Source organism: Schistocerca piceifrons, chromosome X, assembly GCF_021461385.2.
Source record: "Schistocerca piceifrons isolate TAMUIC-IGC-003096 chromosome X, iqSchPice1.1, whole genome shotgun sequence".
Classification (NCBI taxonomy): Eukaryota; Metazoa; Arthropoda; class Insecta; order Orthoptera; family Acrididae; genus Schistocerca; species Schistocerca piceifrons.
The window spans coordinates 353,629,196-353,656,156 of record NC_060149.1 but is presented as its reverse complement, the minus strand read 5'-3'; the positions used below and the strand labels follow the sequence as shown (position 1 = coordinate 353,656,156).

The following is a 26,961-nucleotide window of genomic DNA, read 5'->3' as shown; positions in this document are numbered from 1 at the left end:
ATCATTAATGTAAACTTTGAATAGTATTGTATCCAATGCATAGCATCCTCCAAGTTTACGTACTCTTTTTCTGAGATATGCTTACCAATCCAGTTAAATGTTTCAGTAATCCATTCCATTCTGTTTTCTACGTAGGGTAGAAACCATTTCCTCACTATCCTCAACATTTTAAGCATGTCAAGTTTCTTTAACAAAATTTGTTGGTCTAATGGCTCAAAGGTTAAATGGTGCCACCACATATGTTTTACATTTTCTAAATCTGAAGTCAAATTGTTCTTTACCGAGAAGTCTGCTGTAAGTGATTCACAAGCCTGTTTTTTGAATAGTTTTTACTGTCTTCATGAAAGATGACAGTGCTGGGAATTGAAATTTCCTACATTTTCACTGCCAGCTAATCTGTGTGCACAGGAAGAAACTTAGTGTGTTTGAAATGTCGTGGGTTGGTAGTCGGCTATCAGTGGTATATTACTACCGTCAAATAAAGCCCTTTCATCCTATTAATGCATTCTCTTGGCACGTACACTGTTGTTTAAAGCTCTAGGAGTTTTACTTTTAATACTGAACACTAAATTACTGACTGCCTATTGCTAGACAATAGCACAAACACTAGTGGTAGCATAGTGTATTATAGTGTACAGTGGCTTGTGTTAGTAAATTCTGTTATAGGTAAGTTTCACCACTGCTAAAGCATTTGTTTATAAAATATACGAAGGTCTTAGGATTAAGTATCACACAAAGCTTTTTTAAAATATTTAGCTGTCTATATTGTTTATGCACCGTATGATGGATTTTGTTTCGGCTGTTTCATTAAAGCTTTAATAAGAGTAATAGTATCTGTTGTTAATTACTGACAAATAGAGATATTGCATTCTATTTTACTCACTACCTTTAATTGCCTACATTCTTACTGATGTACACTTTGTTCTATGTCTGTTTGTTATGCTGAAAATAAAGTAACGAGTTTGGGTAATTTTGTGTGTACTTAATATGTCTGAAGATACTTTGAATTTCCAGAGAATTTCCCATTACCAACAGTCACTTTACTCCTGGACAATCTAATTAAATGTTTCAGGAAATGCTTCATCAAATAATTGTTTGAAAAATGTTATGTACTTCCACATTTATACATTCAGTCTCATTATGTTCTACATTTCCTCTTCTTTCTGTGTTTGACTAAAATATCTTTAAGGTGGGTGAAGGTAGTGTTTTCTGTCTGCCCGTTACATGAATAAAATAAAACAACCAGTGCTAAATGATGCTAAACCTGCCTCACCTTATGAAAATGAGGACAGATTGTCATAGTGTGAACTGACGTGTGTAATGCAAATTAAGTTCAATTTTTGTACCTAGAGAAAGAAGCACTGAGCAGCTCGCGTATGCGCCCACACACACACACACACACACACACACACACACACACACACACACACACACACACTCTCTCTCTCTCCCCTTTCTGTGCGCCAGTCTGCCCCTCAGTGCTTTTCCTGTCTGCTGAACACCGACCTGTCCTTATGTGCATCTTTTCCTCACTGTGGGGTCTATGGACCAATGCATCTAATTTAATTCAGTACTGTTGATAATGGCCATGTGGACAGGAAACTACATAGGATGACATTGAGAACAGCTTATCAAAATTCCAGGCCACCTCAAATCTATTCACTGCATAGGGCAGTTGGGAGGTGCAATTCTTCACTGATGGTTGCCACCTGAATATTCACATTCTGTGGCAAAGAGAGGGTATGCCCACGATTTGTATGAGACCCAATAGAAATTTGTCTTTATGAAGCTCTTGTTTCATAATTTATTCCTCCTTGTTGCATTCTGTAAAGTCCGGTCAAGAGGAAGTGACCCAAGACTTGAAGTAATTGAATGCAGGACACAGCCATTCTGAGGTAAGTTCGGGCAGATATAACTGCCTTGTATACTATAGGTTTGTACATAGTCAAAGTCTGAAGACACCTGAATTGTCTGAGAAGCACTTTAAGATGCTATAAACTTGAGCAATACTCATCCTTTACTACTGTCATCTTTGTAATGACAAATGGCTGGAAATATATTCTGCGTCATCTAACATAGAAATAGGCTGAGGAATTATGACCAAAAATAAAAATTGGCAATCACACCCAATTGTAATAGTAAAGGAACATGAATTAACACACATTTGTGTTGTTAACATCTTATCGCTTACAGAATCTCATAATACAGGCAGCTACTAATTTATTATTACTTTTATTATTGTTGTAATAAAGGTAATACCTTTATTACTATTATAATAAAAGTAATAATTGATTCATAGATTTTTTTTTAAAGGTTAATCATGTAACCAAAATTATTTGTTTCTTTACTTCACTGAAGTAACTTTTTAGTTTCAGGTGCCTGTTCTTGTTTCCTTGTAAAACCATCGCACCAACAAGTATTGCAATGTACTCATTTTTTATGTACTAAATTTCTTTAAATTTTCATGCTTCTTGCCCCCAAGTTTTTTTATGAAGCCTGAATTCGCCAGTCCTCATTGGTAAGGGAAAACTTGTGACGTCAATTTCAGGTTATTTGCGAACCAGAACACAAGGCACTTTTTTGTGTTTCACTATTATCATCGCTTGAGTTTCGACATGGATAAATTATTAACATATGTTTTTTGAATTTGTATTTGGATGTGTCAGCACTATTTGCTGAAAACCTTTTGCTGAACAAATTATCTTTGAAAACTTTTCCGTTCTGTGGCGTACCACGTCTGCAGATTTATTGTTTGAACTGAGATAGTAATATTTGTTAGAATTAGTTTTCTTGTTATAGTAGCTCATTACTGCAGTGCATTTTACATCACCTGATATCAATAATGTTTCTTAATGATAAAGTTACCCATCAGAAGCATTCAGTCTATGAGAATGTCTTATGAATACTTTTTGTCATGTCTTCAAACAGTGGTACACTGCTTATGATTTTATCAAACGTAATGTGTGGTATATTGTTAACGTTGTGCACTTGAGATGGAAAACAAATCCCACAGGGCCTATATTTGTTGTTTACATTCTTTTTATTGCGGTGATCTGTCTTCCAAACAAGCTTCAAGACAGAAATATCAAGGTCCGAAATGATTTTTGCATTCACGGCAGGAAATTTTACTACTAGCGGTGTGTATTACTGATCCAGTAACCATTCAATCGTTCAAAAAAACGTTTACTTGAGTATTTCTCGCAATTTCATCTCATGTTTCTGTCTCGGGGACGGACGTATTTCCGCAGACTTAGCACTCCACTATCGCCGGTTTGAACGTTCTGTCCGAAGTCTGGCACAAACATGGCCACTGTAGCGGCGTTGGCCACTCTCTCTCTCTCTCTCTCTCTCTCTCTCTCTCTCTCTCTCTCTCTCTCCAGGCTCTCTAACTGCCAGTAGTGCTTGGCACCATCTGTTTACTGAAGTGTGTACTACACTTTTGCATCTCCTGAGACCTGACTACAGATAAACAAACAAAGCAGAGGGAGTGACTACCTGTAAGGTATTCTACAACTCGCAGAAATAATGGTCAGACAGAGTGCCATTTGTTTATCAAAGTGTCACTTCAGTTTCGTGCTATCTAACTATGTACAGTTACCATAAGGAATTAGCGCAACAGTTGAAATAATCATTAGTAGATGAGTATTAAATTATCTTTCTGTGGCAGTTGTCATATACTCTATTGTTATAACTGTCAGATTGTGCATCAACTGTGGCAATGACCATCAGTAGATGAGCATACCTGTAAGTTATTTTTCGGTGACAGGTACTTCTTGCTCACAATTATTTTTCTCTGGGAGTTACAGGCTACCATTACAGATTACTTGGAAGTTGATAACCACGTTCCAGACTCCAGTAGGTTGTAGCAGACTACGATGTTCCCATGAGAGGATAAATATTGGAGTTAAACAAGTTTTTTTCATACTTCTATGGAAATAACCACCAGTTGTCAGGGATTCCACAATGGTTGATTTCAAATTAACTTGCTATTTCAATATTTGATGTATAGTGTATAGCTAAAAATAGTCCAGTTACGATTTGAATTACTAAACACAGACCGAGCGAGGTGGCGCAGTGGTTAGCACACTGGACTCGCATTCGGGAGGACGGCGGTTCAATCCCGTCTCCGGCCATCCTGATTTAGGTTTTCTGTGATTTCCCTAAATCGTTTCAGGCAAATGCCGGGATGGTTCCTTTGAAAGGGCACGGCTGATTTCCTTCCCACTCCTTCCCTAACCCGAGCTTGCGCTCCGTCTCTAATGACCTCGTTGTCGACGGGACGTTAAACACTAACCACCACCACCACCACCACCACCACCACCACCACCACCACTAAACACAGTTCTAGTAGGGCCCCAAAATTTCATCAAAATGAGATGTTTGTTGGTGCAGGTAAGTCAAGTAAGGAGTTGTTAATAATGAGAACTACAGATGAGCTAGAGATCTGAAGCTTTCAACATAGTTCAGAAGCTAATGACAACATAATATTAATTTGCTTTCTCTTCTGCTGTGTGGTAGAGGGTCGTTTGTGTACCACAGCTGTTTCCCCCTTTTCCTACCTCCAATCACGAATTTTTGCAGTAAGAATAACCATCACTTCACTGCTGGTAAGACTCCTGGTGACCTCCAATTTCTCTAATTTTTTCCTTCATGGTCTTTTTGTGATACGATATGTATGTGGTGGGAAGCAATATATCAGTTGACTCGAATGAAGAAATTGAAATAAAACTGAAATTTAACAAATGTCTCTACTGTAATGTCATGAAAATGTTTGAAATCCACTGAAAGATTTCACACACACAAGAGAGATGTGAGCCCCCTAGGGGAGGGGGGGGGGGGGGGTTGGAGGAGGGGGTTTACAAGCAAGGAATGATTGTAACTGGGTTCAGCAGACCAACTCTTCATATAATTTTTTTTTTGGTAAGATAATACACACAACAGGTAACTTCCTGATGCATTTGGTTCAAACTTTGTTTACAGCCACATTTACATGCAACAATGTACTTGTTAAAATTAATGTCCATTTCATAGAAACTTACCAAATTTGTTAAGCAATCCTTGTATTACACCTACGTCTTGAAAAGTGAAGAGCTATGTATCACAGTTATCCCAAATTGTTGGGCTAGCGGCAGGAGTTGGTACCACTGTTGCTAATCATTTTATCACAGCTTACATGAAGTGTCCCCTCTTTCAATTTCTACTGAAAACATTGCTGCGTAGTATTACAAATGGCAAAAAACCAGCTGCAGTAAAGTACCCAGTTTGCTTCTTCTGACAGCCACTTTAACAATTTTGCTATAATAACAGTTGTTTCAAAAATGTAGTTTGAAATAGTAAAGTAATGCTAAGAACAGAAGTGTATTTCAGAATTCCATAGAAAGGCAAATTACAGGTAACAGACTGATTATGAAAGGTCTGGAGATTGATCTTCAGTCAGTCCTGGGACTTTGTTTCAGTTACTTATCACTTCTGTCACCTCTGGCAATGAATTGTTAATGTGAAAAATTTCAAGGTCACAGAAAGGCAAGGACACATCACCTCAAATAGAACCATGCCTAGTAAAGTCCTGCAAAGTTCAAACCACCCTTTGGACTGAGAGCATCTTTACCATTTACAAATAATATTCAAATTTCAGAAAGTCTCATTACTGCAGTAATTATGAACTGCTCACACTCACATGTGTGTATAAGTCATAATGTATAAGTGAAAATGAGTAAGTGAAAGAGTGCAATGGAAGAGAAGTGACAAATAATCATTGATGTTAATCAGCTCAAGCAATTAACAAGATGTGTAGATGTGTTATATGTATCTTATATATGCTAAAATGGAGGTTTATAATAGCTTAATTACGAGAAAAGATATTGGTTAGAAAAAGCCTATTTTCAGTTATCATTCACCTGCTGTGATTTGTATGTTGAACCTCATATTTGTGTATGCATACTCTTATTTAATTGCAGAAATTGTTAAGCATGTAATGTAAGAATGGCAAATTAGTTTGTTATTTTTTATCACATATTTGAGTGCTAACAGGGATTTGTGGCTCTAGAAAAGAGATTAACATACTTTGCAACAGAAATTACAAATGAGGTTTTCTGTATAGCATACTGGTTCATATATGTAGGGGGCCTTCAGTACGCTCATAACTTAAATAATTAGGGGCACCTTTCCATCAGGAGAGTAGCTCAGAATTAGAAGACTCAATCATAATTCCCTTCAGCAAATATGATACGTCACCACCATGAACAACCAACATCACTTTGCATCTCCAGGATACAAATTCAATGTCATTATTACACTGTATCTCTAAGTACATCCTCCTATGTACAGTATCAAAGTGGGATGAACACTACACTATATACAGGGTGTTTGGACTTTCCTGTTATAAGCTACCAATGCTTGTGGAGTACAGTGGGTACATAATATTTTGAATAGGAATCTATGTCTGGAAATGTACCTTTTCCATTCTATGACAGTTTCAATTCGGATGTTTAACTTGTCCACTTCTGCTTGGGGAATTGAATTAGATGAGACACAGTACAATTATTAGGTAACAATTGGAAATGGATCTTAACAAAACATCCATTTATCTCTTGAGCACATTTGTTTGTATTAACACTCAAACATTACATTCTGTATGTACAGTATGCTGGATTCTTTTTTGTTTTTCAGTAATGTAAACATACAATGTTTCTGTGTTAATACTAACAAATTTGCTTAAGTGATAAATGGATGTTTCATTAAGCTTCCTTTCAAATTGTTACCTAATAATTGTACTGTGTCACACCTACTTCAATTCCACAAGTGTAAGTGGACGAGTTAAACATCTGAACTGAAACCATTATAGAACAGACACGCTAAGTTTCTGGACATGGGTTCATATTCAAATTATTTTCTACTCACTTCCCTCTACAAGTCCTTCAAGTTTGTAACAGGGATTTCCAAACACCCAGTATATGATATGTCATCTGATGCTGTAACTCTTCTGACATGTGTTAATAAACTAATGAAGTTGTGGTAGGACATTGACACATTTTGCCTGCAGCAGGAAAGATAGTACTGCATTGGCTATCACAAATGTGGTGAAGACACTGGTTTAGTCCTTTTAAATGTTTCCAAACCAGAGGATATATATTTTTTCTGGAAGTAAGGGACAACACATTGTTACTGTCATCAGGTTACAATGGGCAGTTCACATGAAATACTTCATATACTGACTGCCATACTGTATTATGATGATGATTACTTATAAAATTTCCTGATGGTTGTTTAAAACTAATTACGCACAATCTGTGTAATATTTATTTCAATTGCCTTGCAGTTCGTTCCTTCCACCCATCCGTCAAACCATATGTTGTTCATCGGGTAGTCTAGAGACATACAAAAGAGGTGGTCATGCTGACTCAGATTTATTATCAGCAACAGACAGTACCTCACAGTTGTCACCTGCTGACTGAGAATGGAGGAAGGCAACAAAATTATAGTTCCATCTGTACTGTAATTAGTTAAGTCTAAACATGATCTGCAATTTACATTAAGTTTCAATCAGGGCAGTCATGTGGAGAACAGAGTAAGTAAGTGAAAAGTTTGAAGCTTGTAATACTTCTGGTTATATTTTAGATTGCTAATCTGCATCTCTTTAATGCAGAAACTCTGTTACTCTTTCTGTGACAAAGGCATCAAAACACACATGTGCATTTCATTAACTGTGATGTGTGCATAAAAAAGTAAGATATGGAGGTTTGTATTCCTCTTCTGCATTGTGTTTGTCAAATACAAGAATTCTACTGCATCAGTATCTTAATTCCCACAATTAAGTACTAAACAAACATTACATAACTGGAAATAAGTTACTTCCACTGAACAAAGTGAACACATTTGAGATTGTAAAAATACATGTTGACAGGTACACCTTTGCCTTCATACAGTAAATAATATTTATAGACATGATACACAAAAGTGCTAGACATAGTGCTTGTATACAATAATTGCTCCTTAAACTCACAACTATTTATCAAAAAATGCTGGGCTAAATGTAATGTTAAAAAATTATGACATAAATTTGCATACTGTTGTTTTGTACAGAAAATGTCCAAGACACATCACAACTTACCACCGTTATCCTGTCCAAAGACGTGAATCTGCCATCTGCAAACAGAAGAGGCAGACAGAAAATCATCTTCTGTCCAAACTACTGCCTCTGGATTTCCTTCTAGGAACTGCCTAATTACTGCAAATAGAAAATAAAAGTTGTCAAGTTAATTGGTGTGTGTGTGTGTGTGTGTGTGTGTGTGTGTGTGTGTGTGTGTGTGTGTGTGGGCGCATGCACGTGCACACACATGAATAACTAGATCCCCATATTCCCTTTACTATCTGCTACTATTTTACAAATCTATGAATGTAATTCAGTTTTCTGACAAACAGGATTCCAAAAGTAAGTTCCATTTGGGTACTGTCACGAAAAATAAATAAATAAATGGTTTATTTGTCCATAACAACTTAACAGTCATGGGCATAGTCAGTTTACAAAAACAAGACCATTAAAAAAAGTTTAGAAGTAAAGACAAATTATACATAATAATATTAAAAAACCTTGATGGAGTATGAACACTTATCAATTAACAGTTGCTTTAATTTTGTCTTAAATATGTTTCCTTTTAACAATTTTGTATTATTTATTTGGTAATCTCTTATAAAAATGTCTTCTAGCAGAAAATTGACTATGATATGTTGCTTCACCTGATCCTACTCAACTCAACAAGCCTCCTTCGTAGATGTTGACCACCACCTTAAAGATAGCTACATCAGTACCTCCGTCCATATCAAACCTACTAACCACCAGCAATTCCTCCACTTTGACAGCTGCCACCTGTTCCATACCAAGAAGTCCCTTGTGTACAGTCTAGCCACCCATGGTCATCGCATCTGCGGTGACGAGCAGTCCCTCTTGAAATACACCGAGGGTCTCGCTGAAGCCTTAACTGACCGCAATTATCCTCCCAACCTCATACAAAAACAAATCTCCCATGCCTTATCTTTCCAGTCTCCCACCACCTCCCAAAGCCTCAACATCTGACCACAGAAGATCATGCGCCTCATAACTCAGTACCACTCAGGACTGGAGAAACTGAATTACATTCTCCGCCAGGGTTTCGATTGCCTCTCCTCATGCCCTGTAATGAGAAACATGCTGTCCACTATCCTTCCCACCCCTCCAACAGTGGTATTCCGCCATACACTGAACCTACACAATATACTAGTCCATCCTTACACAACCCCTGCTCCCAATCCCTTTCCTCATGGCTCACATCCCTATAATAGACCTAGATGCAAGACCTGTCCCACACATCCTCCCACCACCACTTCTCCAGTCCGGTCACTAACATCACCTATCCCATCAACAGCAGAGCTACCTGTGAAACCAGACACGTGTTCTACAAGCTAAGCTGCAACCACTGTGCTGCATTCTATGTATGCATGACAACCAGCAAGCTGCCTGTTCGCATGAATGTCCACCGACAAACTGTGGCCAAGAAACAAGTGGACCACCCTGTTGCTGAAAACTCTGCCAAATATGATATCCTTCATTTCAATGACTCCTTCACAGTCTGTTCCATATTGATCCTTCCCACCAACACCAGCTTTCCTGAACTGCGCAGGTGGGAACATTCCCTGCAACACATCCTACATTCCCGTAACACTCCTGGCCTCAACCTCCATTAGTCACTGTCCTCACCCATCCAGCCTCTTTCCTGTTCCCATTTCAACACTACACAGCCGTCATACCACCACCACACCCAGTCTATTTATTTCTCTCCTTTTCCACTACCCCCCCCCCCTTTCCCCTTCTCTGAGTCTAATGTGCAGCACTTCGCTGCCCGCCACCCCCACCATACTATCCCTCCCCCTCCCCACTCCACCTGCCTCCTTACACCTACCCAGTCACCACTCCCATCATCCACTGGCGCTTCTGCTCGTAGTGTGGTTTCAGTTGCCTGACACTGCAGTCGTGTGTGTGTGTGTGTGTGTGTGTGTGTGTGTGTGTGTGTGTGTGTGTGGGCGCCCGCGGTGCTAATTTGGTATGGAGAAGACATAGGATCATATTCTCTCTCTGATGGTGCAGAGTTTATTAGAGAAGGCTGTAGCGCAACAGATAGTGTTCCATATATGTCTGTCTATTGTTGATGAAGGCCTTAATGGGTGAAAGATATTGTGAGAGTCTTTTTGTTGTGCCTATCTGCAACTCAGCATCTCCGCTATATGGTGAGTAGCAACTTTCCTTCTCATAATATTGTTACATTCCATCATGATTTCCCATTGTTTGATATAATGAAACAAATATCAGGTCAGTTAGTGGGGTTAGGCAATGAAAAATAAGGTGTGGTAAAAAGAAGGGCTAACTGTATCTAGAAGCAACTAAAACAAAATAAATTGGAGAGGAATGAGGCAGCTGGAAAAGGAGGTAGGGTCATGAGTCCCAGACCCAGCATGCAGTTGGAGAGCCCCATCCCAACCACCCTATCCTTGGCCACAAAAGTAGTTCAAATGTTGTATCTGATAATAAAAATCACTTTCACAGAGAGAGCAAAGAACAAGTTCAAATGTTCATAAGTCGTCTGCCAGCATAGAAGGTGAAGAATTTGGAAGGCCATGTTTAGCATGAAGAGCCCCGAGTACATGAGCTGCTGTTAGGAAGGCTCTGAAACCACAACTTGGAGATGGCTTGTTACATACAATAAAACTATGGGTTAATTTGGTATGGGGAGGACATACAATAATATTCTTTTGCTGATAGTGTGGAGTTTATTAGGGGAGGCTGTAGCCCAACAGATAGTGTTAAATCACTGGGTGAGGAGCTGCAAATTGGCATCAGGGTTTGTCAAAGGGAATTTTGGGTGAGTAATCATTCTCTAGCCCAATAGTCTGGCACTTGATCCCTGGGATACCCCACACAACCTGCGACTCACAGAAAGATTACAGAGCAGGCAATATGACAAAGGGCAGAGAGGAGGTGATGAACAGTAGACATCACACAGTAGCATGAGTAACCTCAATCAGTAATCTTTAGGCTGCTCAATGACTCACAAAAACTGTATGTTGTGGGAAGTTCGTTTAATAAAATGTAGGGCTCTATTGTAGAGTGAAGGAACACACATGGAAAGGTCTTGGGAGTGACAAACTTTAGACGATTCTTGAAACAGTTTCGTCCTAATTCATGGTCTGGGTTGGAACCAAGTGGGGAAGAGGGTTGGGGTGGGGTGGGGTGGGGTGGGGTGGGGTGGGGGGGGGGAAGGCGTCAGGGGAACACATTCTATAGGGGTTGAGTGGAGGTACCAGCAGAGTACCTCAAGGTACATTCCAACTGATAATCCTAGCCAAGGGCAGATGCCAGGCGTCAATGCCCCTTGTATGCAATAAGAATTTGATAAGTTGGAGGATTACAAAATTGCCAGATGGTGATCACATAACTGAGCAATAGTTGGTACTGTCAGAACTGAAGTGGGGGAAGTACCACAGGGTTTGGTTGGAGCCTTTTGATTGATCTGCTTCTTTCTGATCTTGAGCTATCTCTCCTCAATGGTGGTACTTGTACCCAATTCAGTACTGCCCATGGCACCTTTTCAGCTGTCAGTGTTAGGATCTCTTTCCCATAATCTTGTGGCCTCGCTACAGTGGTTGCTATGTGACCCTCTGCCACTGCGGTGGCCAGTGCCATGTTGGACCAAAAACACAGCAATAGCTATACAGGATTATTGAAGGGCCCTGCAACATCTCGAGCAACATCTTTCACACTCCATCCAGATCACTTTCAAGTGGCTTCACACTAAGGCTTCCTACCAGTTACTTGTCAGTTTTTATTCCACTGGTTGTTTCATGTTACAGTTGGAACAACAATCAGTTCCCCATGAGTCCGAGAGAACAGCATACTGCAGGGTTCCGTGCTGAGTGTTACTCTCCTCCTCATTGCCAACAATGGGCTAGGAACTTCTGTCAGATCAGTGGTTACCCCTCATGGTTTATGCCACTGACTTTTGCAATTAGTATCACTTCTAATACGTAACCCTGGCTGAATGTCAGTTCCAAAGTCCTTCTGAAGGGCTTCTTCTTGGACCCTTACCCATGGCTTCCACATTTCTTCTGCAAAAACGCGAGCCATGCATTTCTGCTGTTGTACTATGGTCCAACCTAACTTCAACATGTACTTAGGTACCCAGTACTTGAATGTTGTTGCACACTCCTAATATTCGGGATTCATGTTTGATAAACAGCTTACATGGCTGCCCCGTATTACTCAGCTAAAGACTAGCTGCATGCAAAAGCTTAACACTCTCCACTTTCTGGCACACACCACTCGAGTGAAGGTTGCATTGCTCTACTCTGTATTTACCAGATCCTGGTATCACCCCACTTGGACTATGGTTGCCAGGTTTATGGGTTGGTGGCACTGTCACCTTTGAAATTATTGGATGTAGTCCATCAGTGTGAAGTAAGACTGCCACTGACACTTTCCAGATTAGAGTTGTAGACAGTCTCCTTGCAGAAGCATGGAAACTTATCTCTTCAGTTCTGACAGTACCAACTATTGCTTAAATATGTGATCACCATCTGACAATTTTGTAATCATTCAACTTATCAAATTCTTATTGCATACAAGGGGCATCGACCCCTGGCATCTGCCCTTGGCTGGGATTATCAGTTGGAATGTACCTTGAGGTACTCTGCTGGGACCTCCACTCAACCCCTATAGAATGTGTTCCCCTGACACCTACTCCCCCCCCCCCCCCCCCCGGCCACCCCCCACCCCACCCCCTTCCCCACTTGGTTCCAACCCAGACCATGAATTAGGACGAAACTGTTTCAAGAATCATCTAAAGTTTGTCACTCCCAAGACCTTTCCATGTGTGTTCCTTTACTCTACAATAGAGCCCTACATTTTATTAAACGAACTTCCCACAACATACAGTTTTTGTGAGTCATTGAGCAGCCTAAAGATTACTGATTGAGGTTACTCATGCTACTGTGTGATGTCTACTTTTCATCACCTCCTCTCTGGCCTTAGTCATACCGCCTGCTCAGTAATCTTTCTCTGAGTCGCAGGTTGTGTGGGTATCCCAGGGATCAAGTGCCAGACTGTTGGACTAGAGAGTGATTACTCACCCAAAATTCTCTTTGAAAAACCCTGATGCCAAATTGCAGCTCCTCACCCGGTGATTTAACACTATCTGTTGGGCTACAGCCTCCTCTAATAAACTCCACACTATCAGCAAAAGAATGTTATCGTATGTCCTCCCCATACCAAATTAACCCATAGTTTTATTGTATGTAACAAGCTGTCTCCAAGTTGTGGTTTCAGAGCCTTCGTAACAGCAGCTCATGTACTCGTGGCTCCTCATGCTAAACATGGCCTTCCAAATTCTTCACCTTTTATGCTGGTAGACGACTTATGAACATTTGAACTTGTTCTTTGCTCTCTCTGTGAAAGTGATTTTTATTATCAGATACAACATTTGAACTACTTTTGTGGTCAAGGATGGGGTGGTTGGGATGGGGCTCTCCAACTGCATGCTGGGTCTGGGACTCATGACCCTACCTCCTTTTCCAGCTGCCTCATTCATCTCCAATTTATTTTGTTTTAGTTGCTTCTAGATACAGTTAGCCCTTCTTTTTACCACACCTTATTTTTCATTGCCTAACCCCACGCACTTACTGACCTGATATTTGTTTCATTATATCAAACAATGGGAAATCATGATGGAATGTAACAATATTATGAGAAGGAAAGTTGCTACTCACCATATAGCGGAGATGCTGAGTTGCAGATAGGCACAACAAAAAGACTCTCACAATATCTTTCACCCATTAAGGCCTTCGTCAACAATAGACAGACATATATGGAACACTATCTGTTGCGCTACAGCCTTGGTATGCATTGAAATCCCAAAAAGGGGGGGGGGGGCTGAGGGGGTAGTAGTTGGATTATGGTAGACATCTCAAGGCACTTAAGTGCCCTACACGGGGGTAAATAAACATTATAAAATGGTGATCACTGGGGTCCTACACACTCAAACTGCTATTGCTTCCAATGTAGTACAGAGAGGAATCCACTCAACTGACGACATCCATGCGAATCAATCAACAGATCCACCCACATGCTCTCTTGGGACTAGTATGGTTCCAACGTAACGCACAGTAACTTCAAAGAGTTGGAGAATGCCATACGCAAAATGTGGTTCTTGGACAGCAACCACCCGGCCAACTTTTTCACACAGCCCACAGTTCTGCAAAAATTCACAAAAGGTGGAGGCCAAGTCCTGATGTGGAGAGCAAACATAAGTTAACTGAAACAGGTGGTGTAAAATAATGAAATAGAATGAGAAAGCTACACTCAACATATTGCAAGGCAGCTAGGTCATCAGCAGGAATTCTGCCATATAGACGAAGTCTGAGAAAAGATATAGTCACAGTGTAAGATTGCAGTACAAGCAAGGAAGAAGTACTGTAATGGCTTGGAACCCAATACTCACCCCCCCCCCCCCCACACACACACACACATTCTCACAAGAGAGATGTGAGATTACTGGGGACAGCCTTTTAACTGACCTGTCCACATTGTCGTAAGTGGACCTACAGACTGCAAACCATGATGCAAGTTGGTAGTTTTCACAATTACACATCACTGTCGAATGTGAAAGGAGTGGCAAATGACAGAAACATTCTAGAACGAATGGAGAATCAGTGTCTGGATCTTCAGATTTGTAGCCCAGCAATTACCTATTTACACAGGTGAAATGTGTTTGATGATGTAACTCCATGAATAACTTTCATCCTTCGAACACTGTTCAAGGAAGTCAAAAGAAGCCTAAATCCTTGCTTCTTTATGTTGTTATGGAAATGTACAAGTAACCTACTGTATGGAGTTCACAAGAACTGGTTGTTTCCACATACTGATGTGAGTATTGTCTACTGGTGTGCAGTTTCCATAATGGTTCTCTTCCTATCTATTATTAACCTCTTCTACATCTACATCTATACTCCACAAGCCACCTGACGGAGTGTGGCAGAGGGTACCTTGAGTACCTCTATCAGTTCTCCCTTCTGTTCCAGTCTCGTATTGTTCGTGGAAAGAAAGATTGTGTGTGGGCTCCAATCTCTCTGATTTTATCCTCATGGTCTCCTCGTGAGATATACGTAGGAGGGAGCAATATACTGCTTGACTCCTCGGTGAAGATATGTTCTCTAAACTTCAACAAAAGCCTGTACCAAGGTACTGAGCGTCTCTCTTGCGGAGTCTTCCACTGGAGTTTATCATCTCCATAACACTTTTGCGATTACTAAATGATCCTGTAACGAAGTGCACTGCTCTCGGTTGGATCTTCTCTCTCTCTTCTATCAACCCTATCTGGTACAGATCCCACACCTGTGACCAGTATTCAAGTAGTGGGCGAACAAGTGTACTGTAACCTACTTCCTTTGTTTTCGGACTGCATTTCCTTAGGATTCTTCCAATAAATCTCAGTCTGACATCCGCTTTACCGACAATTAATTTTATATGGTCATTCCATTTTAAATCACTCCTAATGCCTACTCCTAGATAATTTATGGAATTAACTGCTTCCAGTTGCTGAGCTGCTATACTGTAACTAAATGATAAAAGATCTACCTTTCTATGTATTCGCAGCACATTACACTCATCTACATTGAGATTCAATTGCCATTCCCTGCACCATGTGTCAATTCTTTGCAGATCCTCCTGCATTTCAGTAGAATTTTCCATTGTTACAGCCTCTCGATAAACTACAGCATCATCTGCAAAAAGCCTCAGTGAACTTCCGATGTTATCCACAAGGTCATTTATATATATTGTGAATAGCAACAGTCCTACAACACCCCCTTGCGGCACACCTGAAATCACTCTTACTTCGGAAGACTTCTCTCCATTGAGAATGACATGCTGCGTTCTGTTATCTAGGAACTCTTCAATCCAATCACACAATTGGTATGATAGTCCATATGCTCTTACTGTGTTTATTAAACGACCGTGGGGAATTGTATCAAACGCCTTGCGGAAGTCAAGAAACACGGCATCTACCTGGGAACCCGTTTCGATGGCCCTCTTGAGTCTCGTGGACGAATAGCGCGAGCTGGGTTTCACACAATCGCGTTTTTCGAAACCCATGCTGATTCTTAGAGAGTAGATTTCTAGTCTCCAGAAAAGTCATTATATTCGAACATAATATGCATTCCAAAATTCTACAACTGATCGATGTAAGAGATATAGGTCTATAGTTCTGCACATGTGTTCGACAGCCCTTCTTGAAAACAGGGATGACCTGTGCCCTTTTCCAATCTTTTGGAATGCTATGCTCTTCTAGAGAACTACGGTACACCGCTGCAAGAAGGGGGGCAAGTACTCTGTGTAAAATGGAACTGGTATCCCATCAGGTCCAGCAGCTTTTCTTCACAATTTTAATTGTTTTTCTATCCCTCTGTCATCTATTTCGATATCTACCATTTTGTCATCTGTGCAACAATCTAGAGAAGGAAGTACAGTGCAGTCTTCCTCTGTGAAACAGCTTTGGAAAAAGACATTTAGTATTTTGGCCTTTAGTCTGTCGTCCTCTGTTTCAGTACCATTTTGGTCACACAGTGTCTGGACATTTTGTTTTGATCCACCTACCACTTTGACATAAGACCAAAATTTCTTAGGATTTTCTGCCAAGTCAGTACATAGAACTTCACTTTCGAATTCGTTGAACATCTCTTGCATAGCCCTCCTTCACACTACATTTCGCTTTGTGTAATTTTTGTTTGTCTGCAAGGCTTTGGCTATGTTTATGTTTGCTGTGAAGTTCCCTTTGCTTCTGCAGCAGTTTTCTAACTTGGTTGTTCTACCACAGTGGCTCTTTTCCATCTCTCATGATCTTGGTTGGCACATACTCATCTAATGCATATTGTACGATGGTTTTGAACTTTGTCCACTGATCCTCAACACTACCTGTACTTGAGGTAAAACTTTTGTGTTGAGCTGTCAAGTACTCTGAAATCTGCTTTTTGCCACTTTTGCTAAACAGAAAAATCTTTCTACCCTTTTTAATATTTCTATTTATGGCTGAAATCACTGATGCTGTAACCGCTTTATGATCGCTAATTCCCTGTTATGCGTTAACTGTTTCAAATAGTTTGGGTCTGTTTGTTACCAGAAGGTCTAATATGTTATCGCCGCGAGTTGATTCTCTGCTTAATTGCTTAAGGTAGTTTTCAGATAATGCATTTAAAAAAAATTTCACTAGATTCTTTGTCCCTGCCACCCGTTATAAACGTTTGATTCTCCCAGTCTATATCTGGTAAATAAGAATCTCCACCCAAAACTATAACAGGGTCGAGAAATCTACTCTAAATATTTTCCAAATTTTCCTTCAGGTGTTCTGCCACAACAGCTGCTGAGCCAGGGGGCCTATAGAGTCATCCAGTTACCATGTTTGAGACTGCTTTAACCGTGACCTTCATCCAAATTATTTCACATTTCAGATCTCCGTCAATTTCCTGCGATACTATTGCACTTTTTATCACTATGAACACGCCTCCCCCTTCACTGGCCAGCCTGTCTCTGCGGTATACATTCCAATCTGAGTTTAGAATTTCATTACTGTTTACATCTGGCTTCAGCCAACTTTCCGTCCCTAGTACTATGTGGGCATTGTGACTGTTTATTAATGAGAGCAGTTCTGGGACTTTTCTATAGACACTCCTGTAGTTTACTATTACCACATTAATATTGTTATTCCCTGTTGTGTTTTGCCTACTGCTACCTTGTCGCATCTCAGGAGTAGTCTTGTCTAGCCTAGGGAGGGAATTCTCTAACCTAAAAATCCCACAGGTGTACTCCACACGTACTCTGCTACACTTGTAGCCACTTCCTGCGTGTAGTGCACGCCTGACCTATTCAGGGGGACCCGGAATTTCTCCACCCGATAGCGGAGGTCAAGAAATTTGCACCCCAGATCTCCGCAGAATCGTCTGAGCCTCTGGTTTAAGCCTTCCACTCGGCCCCAAACCAGAGGACCGCCATCAGTTCTGGGAATGACACTACAAATATTTTGTTCAGATTCCACCCCGTGAGCGAGGCTTTCCGCCTTCACAAACTCCGCCAACCGCCTGTATGAACTAAGGATGACCTCTGAACCCAGACGGCAGGAGTCATTGGTGCCGACATGAGCAATAATTTACAGTGGAGTGCACCCAGTGCTCTCTATCGCTGCCGGCAGAGCCTCCTCCACATCTCAGATGAGACCCTCTGGCAAGCAGACAGAGTGAACACTGGCCTTCTTTCCCGACCTTTCTGCTATTTCCCTAAGGGGCTCCATCACCCGCCTAACATTGGAGCTCCCAATCACTAATAAACCCCCACCGCCCAGGTGTGCCTGTGCGGACCTTGCTGAAGGAGCACCAACAGGCAGAGCAGGCAATGTCACACGGCCAGCCTCCACATTGACCCTCCACCTCGTGCGACGCGAATGTCATTGAACCCGCCACTCCCCTTGGGGAGAGGGTGGCCCAACCGCGCGCGGTACCCGCAAAGATGAGTCGACAGCAGAGACTGTGGGTGAAGTATGTAACACCTGGCGTGTACCATACGACACACCAGACTCCCCACTGCCGCTACACTCCAAGGCAGCAGCCTGAAGACGGCTGACCGTGGCCATCAGCATGTTCAGCTGTTCGCGAACAGTGGCCAGCTCCTCCTGCATTCATATACAGCAGTCACACATCCTATCAATATTGCGCCTGTTTTTATTTGTTCCTCGATAAAATTCGTGCCTGCAGTGTGTAGTTAAAAGTTCTTACATCTCACGACTATGACAGTTCTTTACACAAAATCAACCATACTCTTTTCTGCATTTGAGCACCAAGTTACTCTTTCAGCTCTCTTATTAACTTGTTGGACTTTTTGTCATCCCTACACTTAGAGAGAGATGTTGATGCCCTCATTATATTCAGTGCTGAACTGTCAGACTTTCGTGTTAATGTTTTTAACATGATGAAAACTCATTTGCTGATAAACAGTGTAAGGACACCCAACAATTGAACATACAGAAGAAACTTTGAGCAGTAGACTGGTACACACTCTCACACTGTTCAGAATAGCAGGAAACAGCACAACACAGAACTATTGGACGCTCTGTAAACACAGAACTATTGGACATTCTGTACACAGCATGGATTCATCAGTGTCACCTGAATCTGAGTTAAGTGGATATGGTACAATCTTCAAATGTAAAGAAGGAGAAGTGAAAAAAATATTACTATGAAAATATAAAGGAAAAAGATAATAGGAATGACAAAAATTAAAACTGTGGCACGAAGAAAATATGGCATACAAGAAGTGGTCAGAGAACAGAGAAAATTGGAGGACAGATACGAATTAAGCTACAACAAGTGGTTGTTGGTCGTCTGTAAAATGTGCAAGAGGAACGATTACCATTTTAGCACTTTTGAGCAACTGGTGCTGGAGGTGGAGGTTGAGGATGAGGTTGAGGAGGAGGAAGATGGCAAACTAGATCACTTAAGGTGTATTGCTCTGTGAGTACAACAAAATAAACTGACATCTGGACATGGCAAACAACCTTATGGTGTGTTGCAGAGGGTGCTTAATGTACTAGTGTCACTTGCCCCCTTTCCTGTTCCAGTTGTGAATGACCCACAGGAAGAACAATTATTGGGAAGCCTCTCTGTGAGCTCGAATCACTATCATTTTACCTTCATGGTCTTTTTATGAAATATACGTAAGAGGCAGTAATTTATTGGTTTACTTTTCTAGCCAAAGTATGCTCTTAGAATTTTAACAGTAACCCACACAGTGATGCACACCATCATTCTTGCAGAGTTTGCTACTAGCCAACACTTCTCCGAAGCTTTTGTGCTTACTAACTCTACCTGTAACAAATGAAAACTATTTTTCTTTGGCCTCTATCAATGCTATTTGGTATGGTTCCCAGGCAGATGTGCTGTTTTGTAAGCTACCTTCATTGTGAGTATTCTACACTTCCTGAGTAGTTTTCCAGTGTTTCTATGTCTGGTGTATCAACTTGCCAGTGATTAGCTTTACATTGTCATCCCACTGAAACTTGATACATATTTATATCCCCAAATATTTAAAGGGTGTAACTATTTCCAGTGACTGATATGCAATTATCCAATAATTGGTCTTTTTTCCTGTTTATGTTGAGGGTCAACTGAAAATCTCTGCACTAAGTGTCCACCTTCTGCAAGTCTTCCTGCATTTCACTACAGTTTTCTAGCTTTGTCACTTCTGTGTATACAACAGTGTCATATGCCAAAAGCTTCATGAACTTCTGACATTATCCGCTAGATCTTCTATACATATCTTAAAAAATAATGGCCCTGTAACATTCCCTCAGGATACATCCAATGTTACTTTTACATCAGAAGATTTCTCTCCAGTGACAATGACATGCTGTGCAGATAAACAATCTGGCTGCTTTGATTTGTTGCTCTAGATATGATGGCTTTTGCAATGGCTATATGTCTGAATTAAGTGGTATTAGTTGCATGTGATATGCTCATTCAAAGGGATATAAAGTGTTGTCTTAGGACCAAGAGTAGTATACGGATGGGCTAAAATATTATGTACAAGGTGTACAACTTTGCTTCTGCAATTTTCCCCCCAACATTTGAGGCTTTAATGAAACAAATTGGTTACACTTGTACCATTCAAAGTATTTTTCATCGCTGGCCACTACTTTCCCCCATCTTGCGAGCAGTGTATGAACTGCATGTCGAAAAAATTGTTCATATTTTGAAGTGATCCACGAATCAATCCAATTTGTGACTTCTTCATGAGATTGGATGTGTTGGTCAGACAGGCCTTGTGCCACTGATCTAAACAGGTGATAGTCGGAGGGAGCAATGTCTGGAGAATACAACGGGTGGGATAGGCCTTCCCATTTTACGTTTCCAAGTACGTTTTGACCTCTTTTGCAGCATGGGATCGAGCGTTGTCGTGCTGCAAAATCACTTTATTGTGCCTCTCATTGTATTGCGGTCGTTTGTTTTTTAATGCTCTGCTTAAACACAGTAATTGAGTTTGATAATGAGCACCTGTGATTGTTTCACTTGGTTTTAACACCTCATAGTACACAACGCCGAGCTGGTCCCACCAAATTCAGAGCATGATCTCGGAGCCGTGTATATTCGGTTTGGCCGTCGATGTGGAAGCATGGCCAGATTATCCCAGTGATTTTTTGCGTTTAGGGTTATCGTAATGAACACTTTTTCGTCCCCGGTCACAATGCAATGCAGAAATCCCTTCCGTTTTTGCCTCTGAAGCAACTGTTCACAAACGCCGTTCAATGTCTCTCGGTTTCAGTTCACATGGGACACAACTTACTTCTTTCTGAATCATGCCCATAGCCTTGAGACATTTTGAAATGGCTTGCTGTGTCACTCCCACTAATCATGCCAATTCTTCTTGAGTTTGATGCAAGTCTTCACTCAGCAATGTCTCCAATTCTGCATCTTCGAAAACATTCTCTCTTGCATCACTATGCCGGTCTACGACGTTAAAAATCACCATTCTTGAAGCATTGAAACCACTCACAGCATATTATTTCTTTAATAGCGTCCTTACCATACGTACTTGAGAGCATTCGATGAGACTCAGCTGCTGTTTTCTTCATACTGAAACAAAACAGTAACACCTCCCGCAAATGACGAGAATTAGGCTTGTAAACTGACATTTTCAATCAAGAACAATTTTATGATGCAGACACAATTTGACTAATGTTTGAATGAGGTTATATTGACCGAGGTCCAAGCTAACTGCCTGACATCTGCGATCTGTTTCTTTCAACCGCTACTTACCGTTGTCGCCACCCATCGGCAAACAGCAGAAGTGAAGTTGTACACCTTTAGATTAAGTACACAGCAAGATACTACTGTGGGGAGTGAAGAAAGTATTTGTATGAGGGTATTCTTAACAATTTAACGTAATGAATAGTAGCCAAAGATTTGGTAAAGGAAACATCTCTATAATGTAGGAGTTGAGAGGATATGGGTTGTGGTTTATTAAACAGGTGTGAGGGGAAGCCAACCACAAGATATTTAACATATTTGAACAGAGCCAGCTTACTGATCAAGATGCAATGTCCAAATTACTGTTGAAGATGCGGGTAACTGATGAGGAGAAGGTGACAGCTCATAATGTTTAGTAATTTTCATGTGAATACTTCTTTTTACAGGTGCATTAGAAGGAGAAGATCAGAACTGAATGAATTTGCATTTTTGGCATTACAGTAGCAAATGAAGTAGTGGAACAAAGCATAAAGGCTATAGAGGAATGAAGACACCATGTCTTCACCGTGGACGTACATTGTATATAAAACATATACACATCTGAACCAAATGAAGGGCTTAGAATTCTGATAGGACAGGACAATTGTTCCAAGCAGTTCATAAGGGCATCATACAAATAGTCACAGTGTGGTGTAAATCTGTTCATAAACCAAGTCCTAAAAGGTATAATGACGCCAATACACAAGGAGAAAATAGTTAGCTGGCATAAATTCTAAGATTGCAAAGACTTGCTCTTTCAGCAGTTATGATGTTGATATTACATGTGAGAGGACTTGTGAGATAAAGGAGTGTTGGAGGAGTGTAATTCATGAGATGTTTCACAAGAGTGTTAGAATTTTCAAGAAAACCATTTTAATTATAGTCGTCTACAGATACTCTAGTTCAGAATATAGGATTTTCCTCTGCAACTTCATGCTGTGCTGCTCAATCCTTAAGAAAGACAGCAATTTAATTTTGTATGGGGAATTAAGGTAGAGCTATAGACCATCTCAAAGGGCACTGCTGGCAATATGTCTACAATGCAGACAACTGGAATGACTTCTATAATATGAAATGAAATCAACGAGGACACAATGAAATGAAATAATGACAATTCACACTATTGAGATATGCTGGGCCTGGAATGTAAGGGAACCTGGAGCTGCAAGCAGAGAAGTTGTAGTAATAAGCAAACTACACAGGTTACCTGTTAGCATTACAATACCATGGAGGAGGAAATGGAGCTGTATCAATACACAAAGGACTGTCACAACCCTGTTACCGAATTCTACTGTACATAATACCATAAAGAGTTAAAATATGCATAACTTGCTGAGAAACCTGACATTGTCCAGGTATTCATTTGGTCAACTTTCTATAATAAATGAAAACAGAAAATTGTGTTTGTAGTGAAGTAGTAGTAGTAGTAGTAGTAGTAGTAGTAGTAGTAGTAGTAGTAGTAGTTTTTGTTGTTGTAGTGGTCTTCAGTCCAAAGACTGATTTGATGCAGCTCTCCATGCTACTGCATCCTGTGCAAGCCTCTTCATCCCCGAGTAACTACTGCAACCTACATTCCTCTGAATCTGATTATTGTATTCAACGTCCGCAGCTGGTGGTCGTGCGGTAGAGTTCTCGCTTCCCATGCCCGGGTTCGCGGGTTCGATTCCCAACGGGGTCAGGGATTTTCTCTGCCTCGTGATGACTGGGTGTTGTGTGATGTCCTTAGGTTAGTTAGGTTTAAGTAGTTCTAAGTTCTAGAGGACTGATGACCATAGATGTTAAGTCCCATAGTGCTCAGAGCCATTTTTATTGTATTCAACTCTTGGTCTCCCTCTACAATTTTTACCCCACACACTTTCCTCCAGTACTAAATTGGTGATCCCTTTATGTCTCAGAATGTGTCCTACCAACCAATCCCTTCGTTTGGTCAGGGTGTACCACAAATTTCTCTTCTCCCAATTTCTATTCAGTACCTCCTCATTAGTTATGTGATCTACCCATCTAATCTTCAGCATTCTTCTGTAGCACCACATTTCAAAAGCTTCTATTCTCTTCTTGTCTAAACTATTTATGGTCTATATTTCACTTCCATAGATGGCTACACTCCATACAATTGCTTTCAGAAAGGAATTCCTGACACTTAAATCTATACTTAATGTTAACAAATTTCTATTCTTCAGAAATGTTTTTCTTGCCATTGCCAGTCTGCATATTATATCCTTCCTACTTCAACCATAATCACTTATTTTGCTTCCCAAATAGCAAAACTCATTCACTACTTTAAGTGCATCATTTCCTACTCTAATTCACTCAACATCACCTGATTTAATTCGACTAAATTCCATTATCCTCATTTTGCTTTTGTTGATGTTCATCTTATAACCTGTTTTCAAGATACTGTCCATTCCATTCAATTGCTCTTCCAAGTCCTTTGCTGTGTCTGTCAAAATTGCAATGTCACTGGCCAACCTCAAAGTTTTTATTTCTTCTTCCTGGACTTTAATTCCTACTCCAAATTTTCTTTTGTTTCCTTTACTGCTTGCTCAATATACAGATTGAATAGCATCAGGGAGAGGCTACAACCCTGTCTCGCTCCCTTCCCAACCACTGCTTCCCTTTCATGCCCCTCGACTCTTATAACTGTCATCTGGTTTCTGTACAAACTGTAAATAGCCTTTCGCTCCCTGTATTTGACCCCTGCCAGCTTCAGAATTTGAAGGAGAGTATTCCAGTCAAAAAAATGGCTCTGAGCACTATGGGACTTAACTGCTGTGGTCATCAGTCCCCTAGAACTTAGAACTACTTAAACCTAACTAACCTAAGGACATCACACACATCCATGCCCGAGGCAGGATTCGAACCTGCGACCGTAGCAGTCGCACGGTTCCGGACTGCGCGCCTAGAACCGCGAGACCACCGCGGCTGGCTATTCCAGTCAACATTGTCAAAAGCTTTCACTAAGTCTGCAAATGCTAGAAATGTAGGTTTGCATTTCCTTAATCGATTTTCTAAGATAAGTCGTAGGGTCAGTACTGCCTCACATGTTCCAACATTCCTACAGAATCCAAACTGATCTTCCCCGAGGTCGGCTTCTACTGGTTTTTCCATTTGTCTGTAAAGAATTCGTGTTAGTATTTTGCAGTCTTGAATTATTAAACTGATAGTTCAGTAATTTTCACACCTGTCAGCACTTGCTTTCTTTGGAACTGGGATTACTATATGCTTCTTGAAGTCCGAGGATATTTCACCTGTCTCATACATCTTGCTCACCAGATGGTAGAGTTTTGTCATGGCTTGCTCTCCCAAGGCTATCAGTAGTTCTAATGGAATGTTGTCTACTCCCGGGGCCTTGTTTCGACTTACGTTTTTCAGTACTTTGTCAAATTCTTTACGCAGTATCTTATCTCCCTTCTCATCTTCCTCTATGTCCTCTTCCATTTCCGTAATATAGCCCTCAATTGCATCTCCCTTGTATAGACCCTCTATATATTCCTTCCACCTTTATGCTTCCCATTCTTTGCTTAGTAATGGTTTTCCATCTGAGCTCTTGATATTCATACAGGTGGGTCTCTTTCCTACGAAGGTCTCTTTAATTTTCCTGTAGGCAGTATCTATCTCACCCTAGTGATATATGCTACTACATCCTTACATTTGTCATCTAGCCATTCCTGCTTAACCATTTTGCACTTCCTGACAATGTCATTTTTTTAGACGTTTGTATTCCCTTTTGCCTGCTTCATTTATTGCATTCTTATATTTTCTCCTTGCATCGATTAAATTCAATATCTCTTATATTAACCAAAGATTTCTACTAGCCCTCATCTTTTTACCAACTTGATCCTCTACTGTCTTCACTATTTCATCTCTCATAGCTACCCATTCTTCTTCTATATTCATTTCTCCTGTTCTTGTCGATTGTTCCCTAATGCTCTCCCTGAAACTCTCTGCAACCTCTGGTTCTGTCAGTTTATCCAGGTCCCGTCTCCTTAAATTCAGACTTTTTTGCAGTTTCTTCAGTTTTAATCTGCAGTTCATAACCAATAAATTGTGTCAGAGTTCATATCTGTCCCTGGAGATGTCTTACAATTTAAAACCTGGTTCCTAAACCTCTGTCTTACCATTATATGATCTATGTGAAACCTTACAGTGTCTCCAGGCCTCTTCCACGTACACAACCTTTTATCACGATTCTTAAACAAAGTGTTAGCTACGATTAAATTATGCTCTGTGCAAGATTCTACCAGGTGGCTTCCTCTTACATTCCTTTCCCCCAGTCCATATTCACCTACTACATTTCCTTCACTTCCTTTTCCTACCATTGAATTCTAGTCCTCCATGACTATTAAACTTTTGGCTCCCGTAACTATGAAAATACTTTCTTTTATCTCATCGTAAGTTTCCTCAATCTCCTCCTCATCTGCAGAGCTTGTTGGCATATAAACTTGTACTACTGTGGTCGGTGTGGGCTTCGTGTCAATCTTGGCTACAATAATGCATTCACTATGCTGTTTGTAGTAGCTTATCCAAGTTCCCATTTGTTTACTCATTATTAAATTTATTCCCGACACCAAACTTCACAAATTCCCACTATACTGAACTTTACCCTACCCATTTCCCTTTTTAAAGAAAAGGGCAAATAAAATAGTGGAACAAAACATTTACAAATGTGTAAGTACAGTATCCAAATTGAGAAATGTGATGTCAGACAATTGTTGTATACTGTGCACAGCTGATTTGAAAGTCTAAAACACAATTTTGTAAACGTGTCTATGGCAAAGCCTCTTCATGACTCTACACACAGCTATCATTTTCACCTACAGCCATTTGCACTTAACAGTTGAAAGCTGTCAAAGGTGCTGCCAGAGATTTCCATAAGCTGGCTAGACTGTACGAGTGTCTTAGTAGTACAGATTAAATGTATTAAAATTTCACATGTAGTACAAAAATTCTTCATGTATCTCAGTGTTTATGACATCATACCTCCTGAACTACACCACTGGCCATTAAAATTGCTACACCAAGAAGAAATGAGATGATAAACGGGTTTTCATTGGACAAATGTATTACATGTGATTTTTTCATGCAATTTGGGTGCACAGATCCTGAGAAATC

General features: G+C 40.5%; 1 protein-coding gene across 1 annotated transcript in view; it reads right to left on the bottom strand.

Annotated features, from left to right (window-relative positions):
* Positions 1-26,961, bottom strand: part of LOC124721638 — a 262,023-nt gene that overhangs the window by 92,144 nt on the left and 142,918 nt on the right. The window contains exon 4 of the mRNA XM_047246701.1: positions 8,111-8,227. Within this exon, the coding sequence (XP_047102657.1) occupies positions 8,111-8,176 (66 nt within the window). The 5' untranslated portion in view covers positions 8,177-8,227. The remainder of the gene's footprint in view (positions 1-8,110; positions 8,228-26,961) is intronic.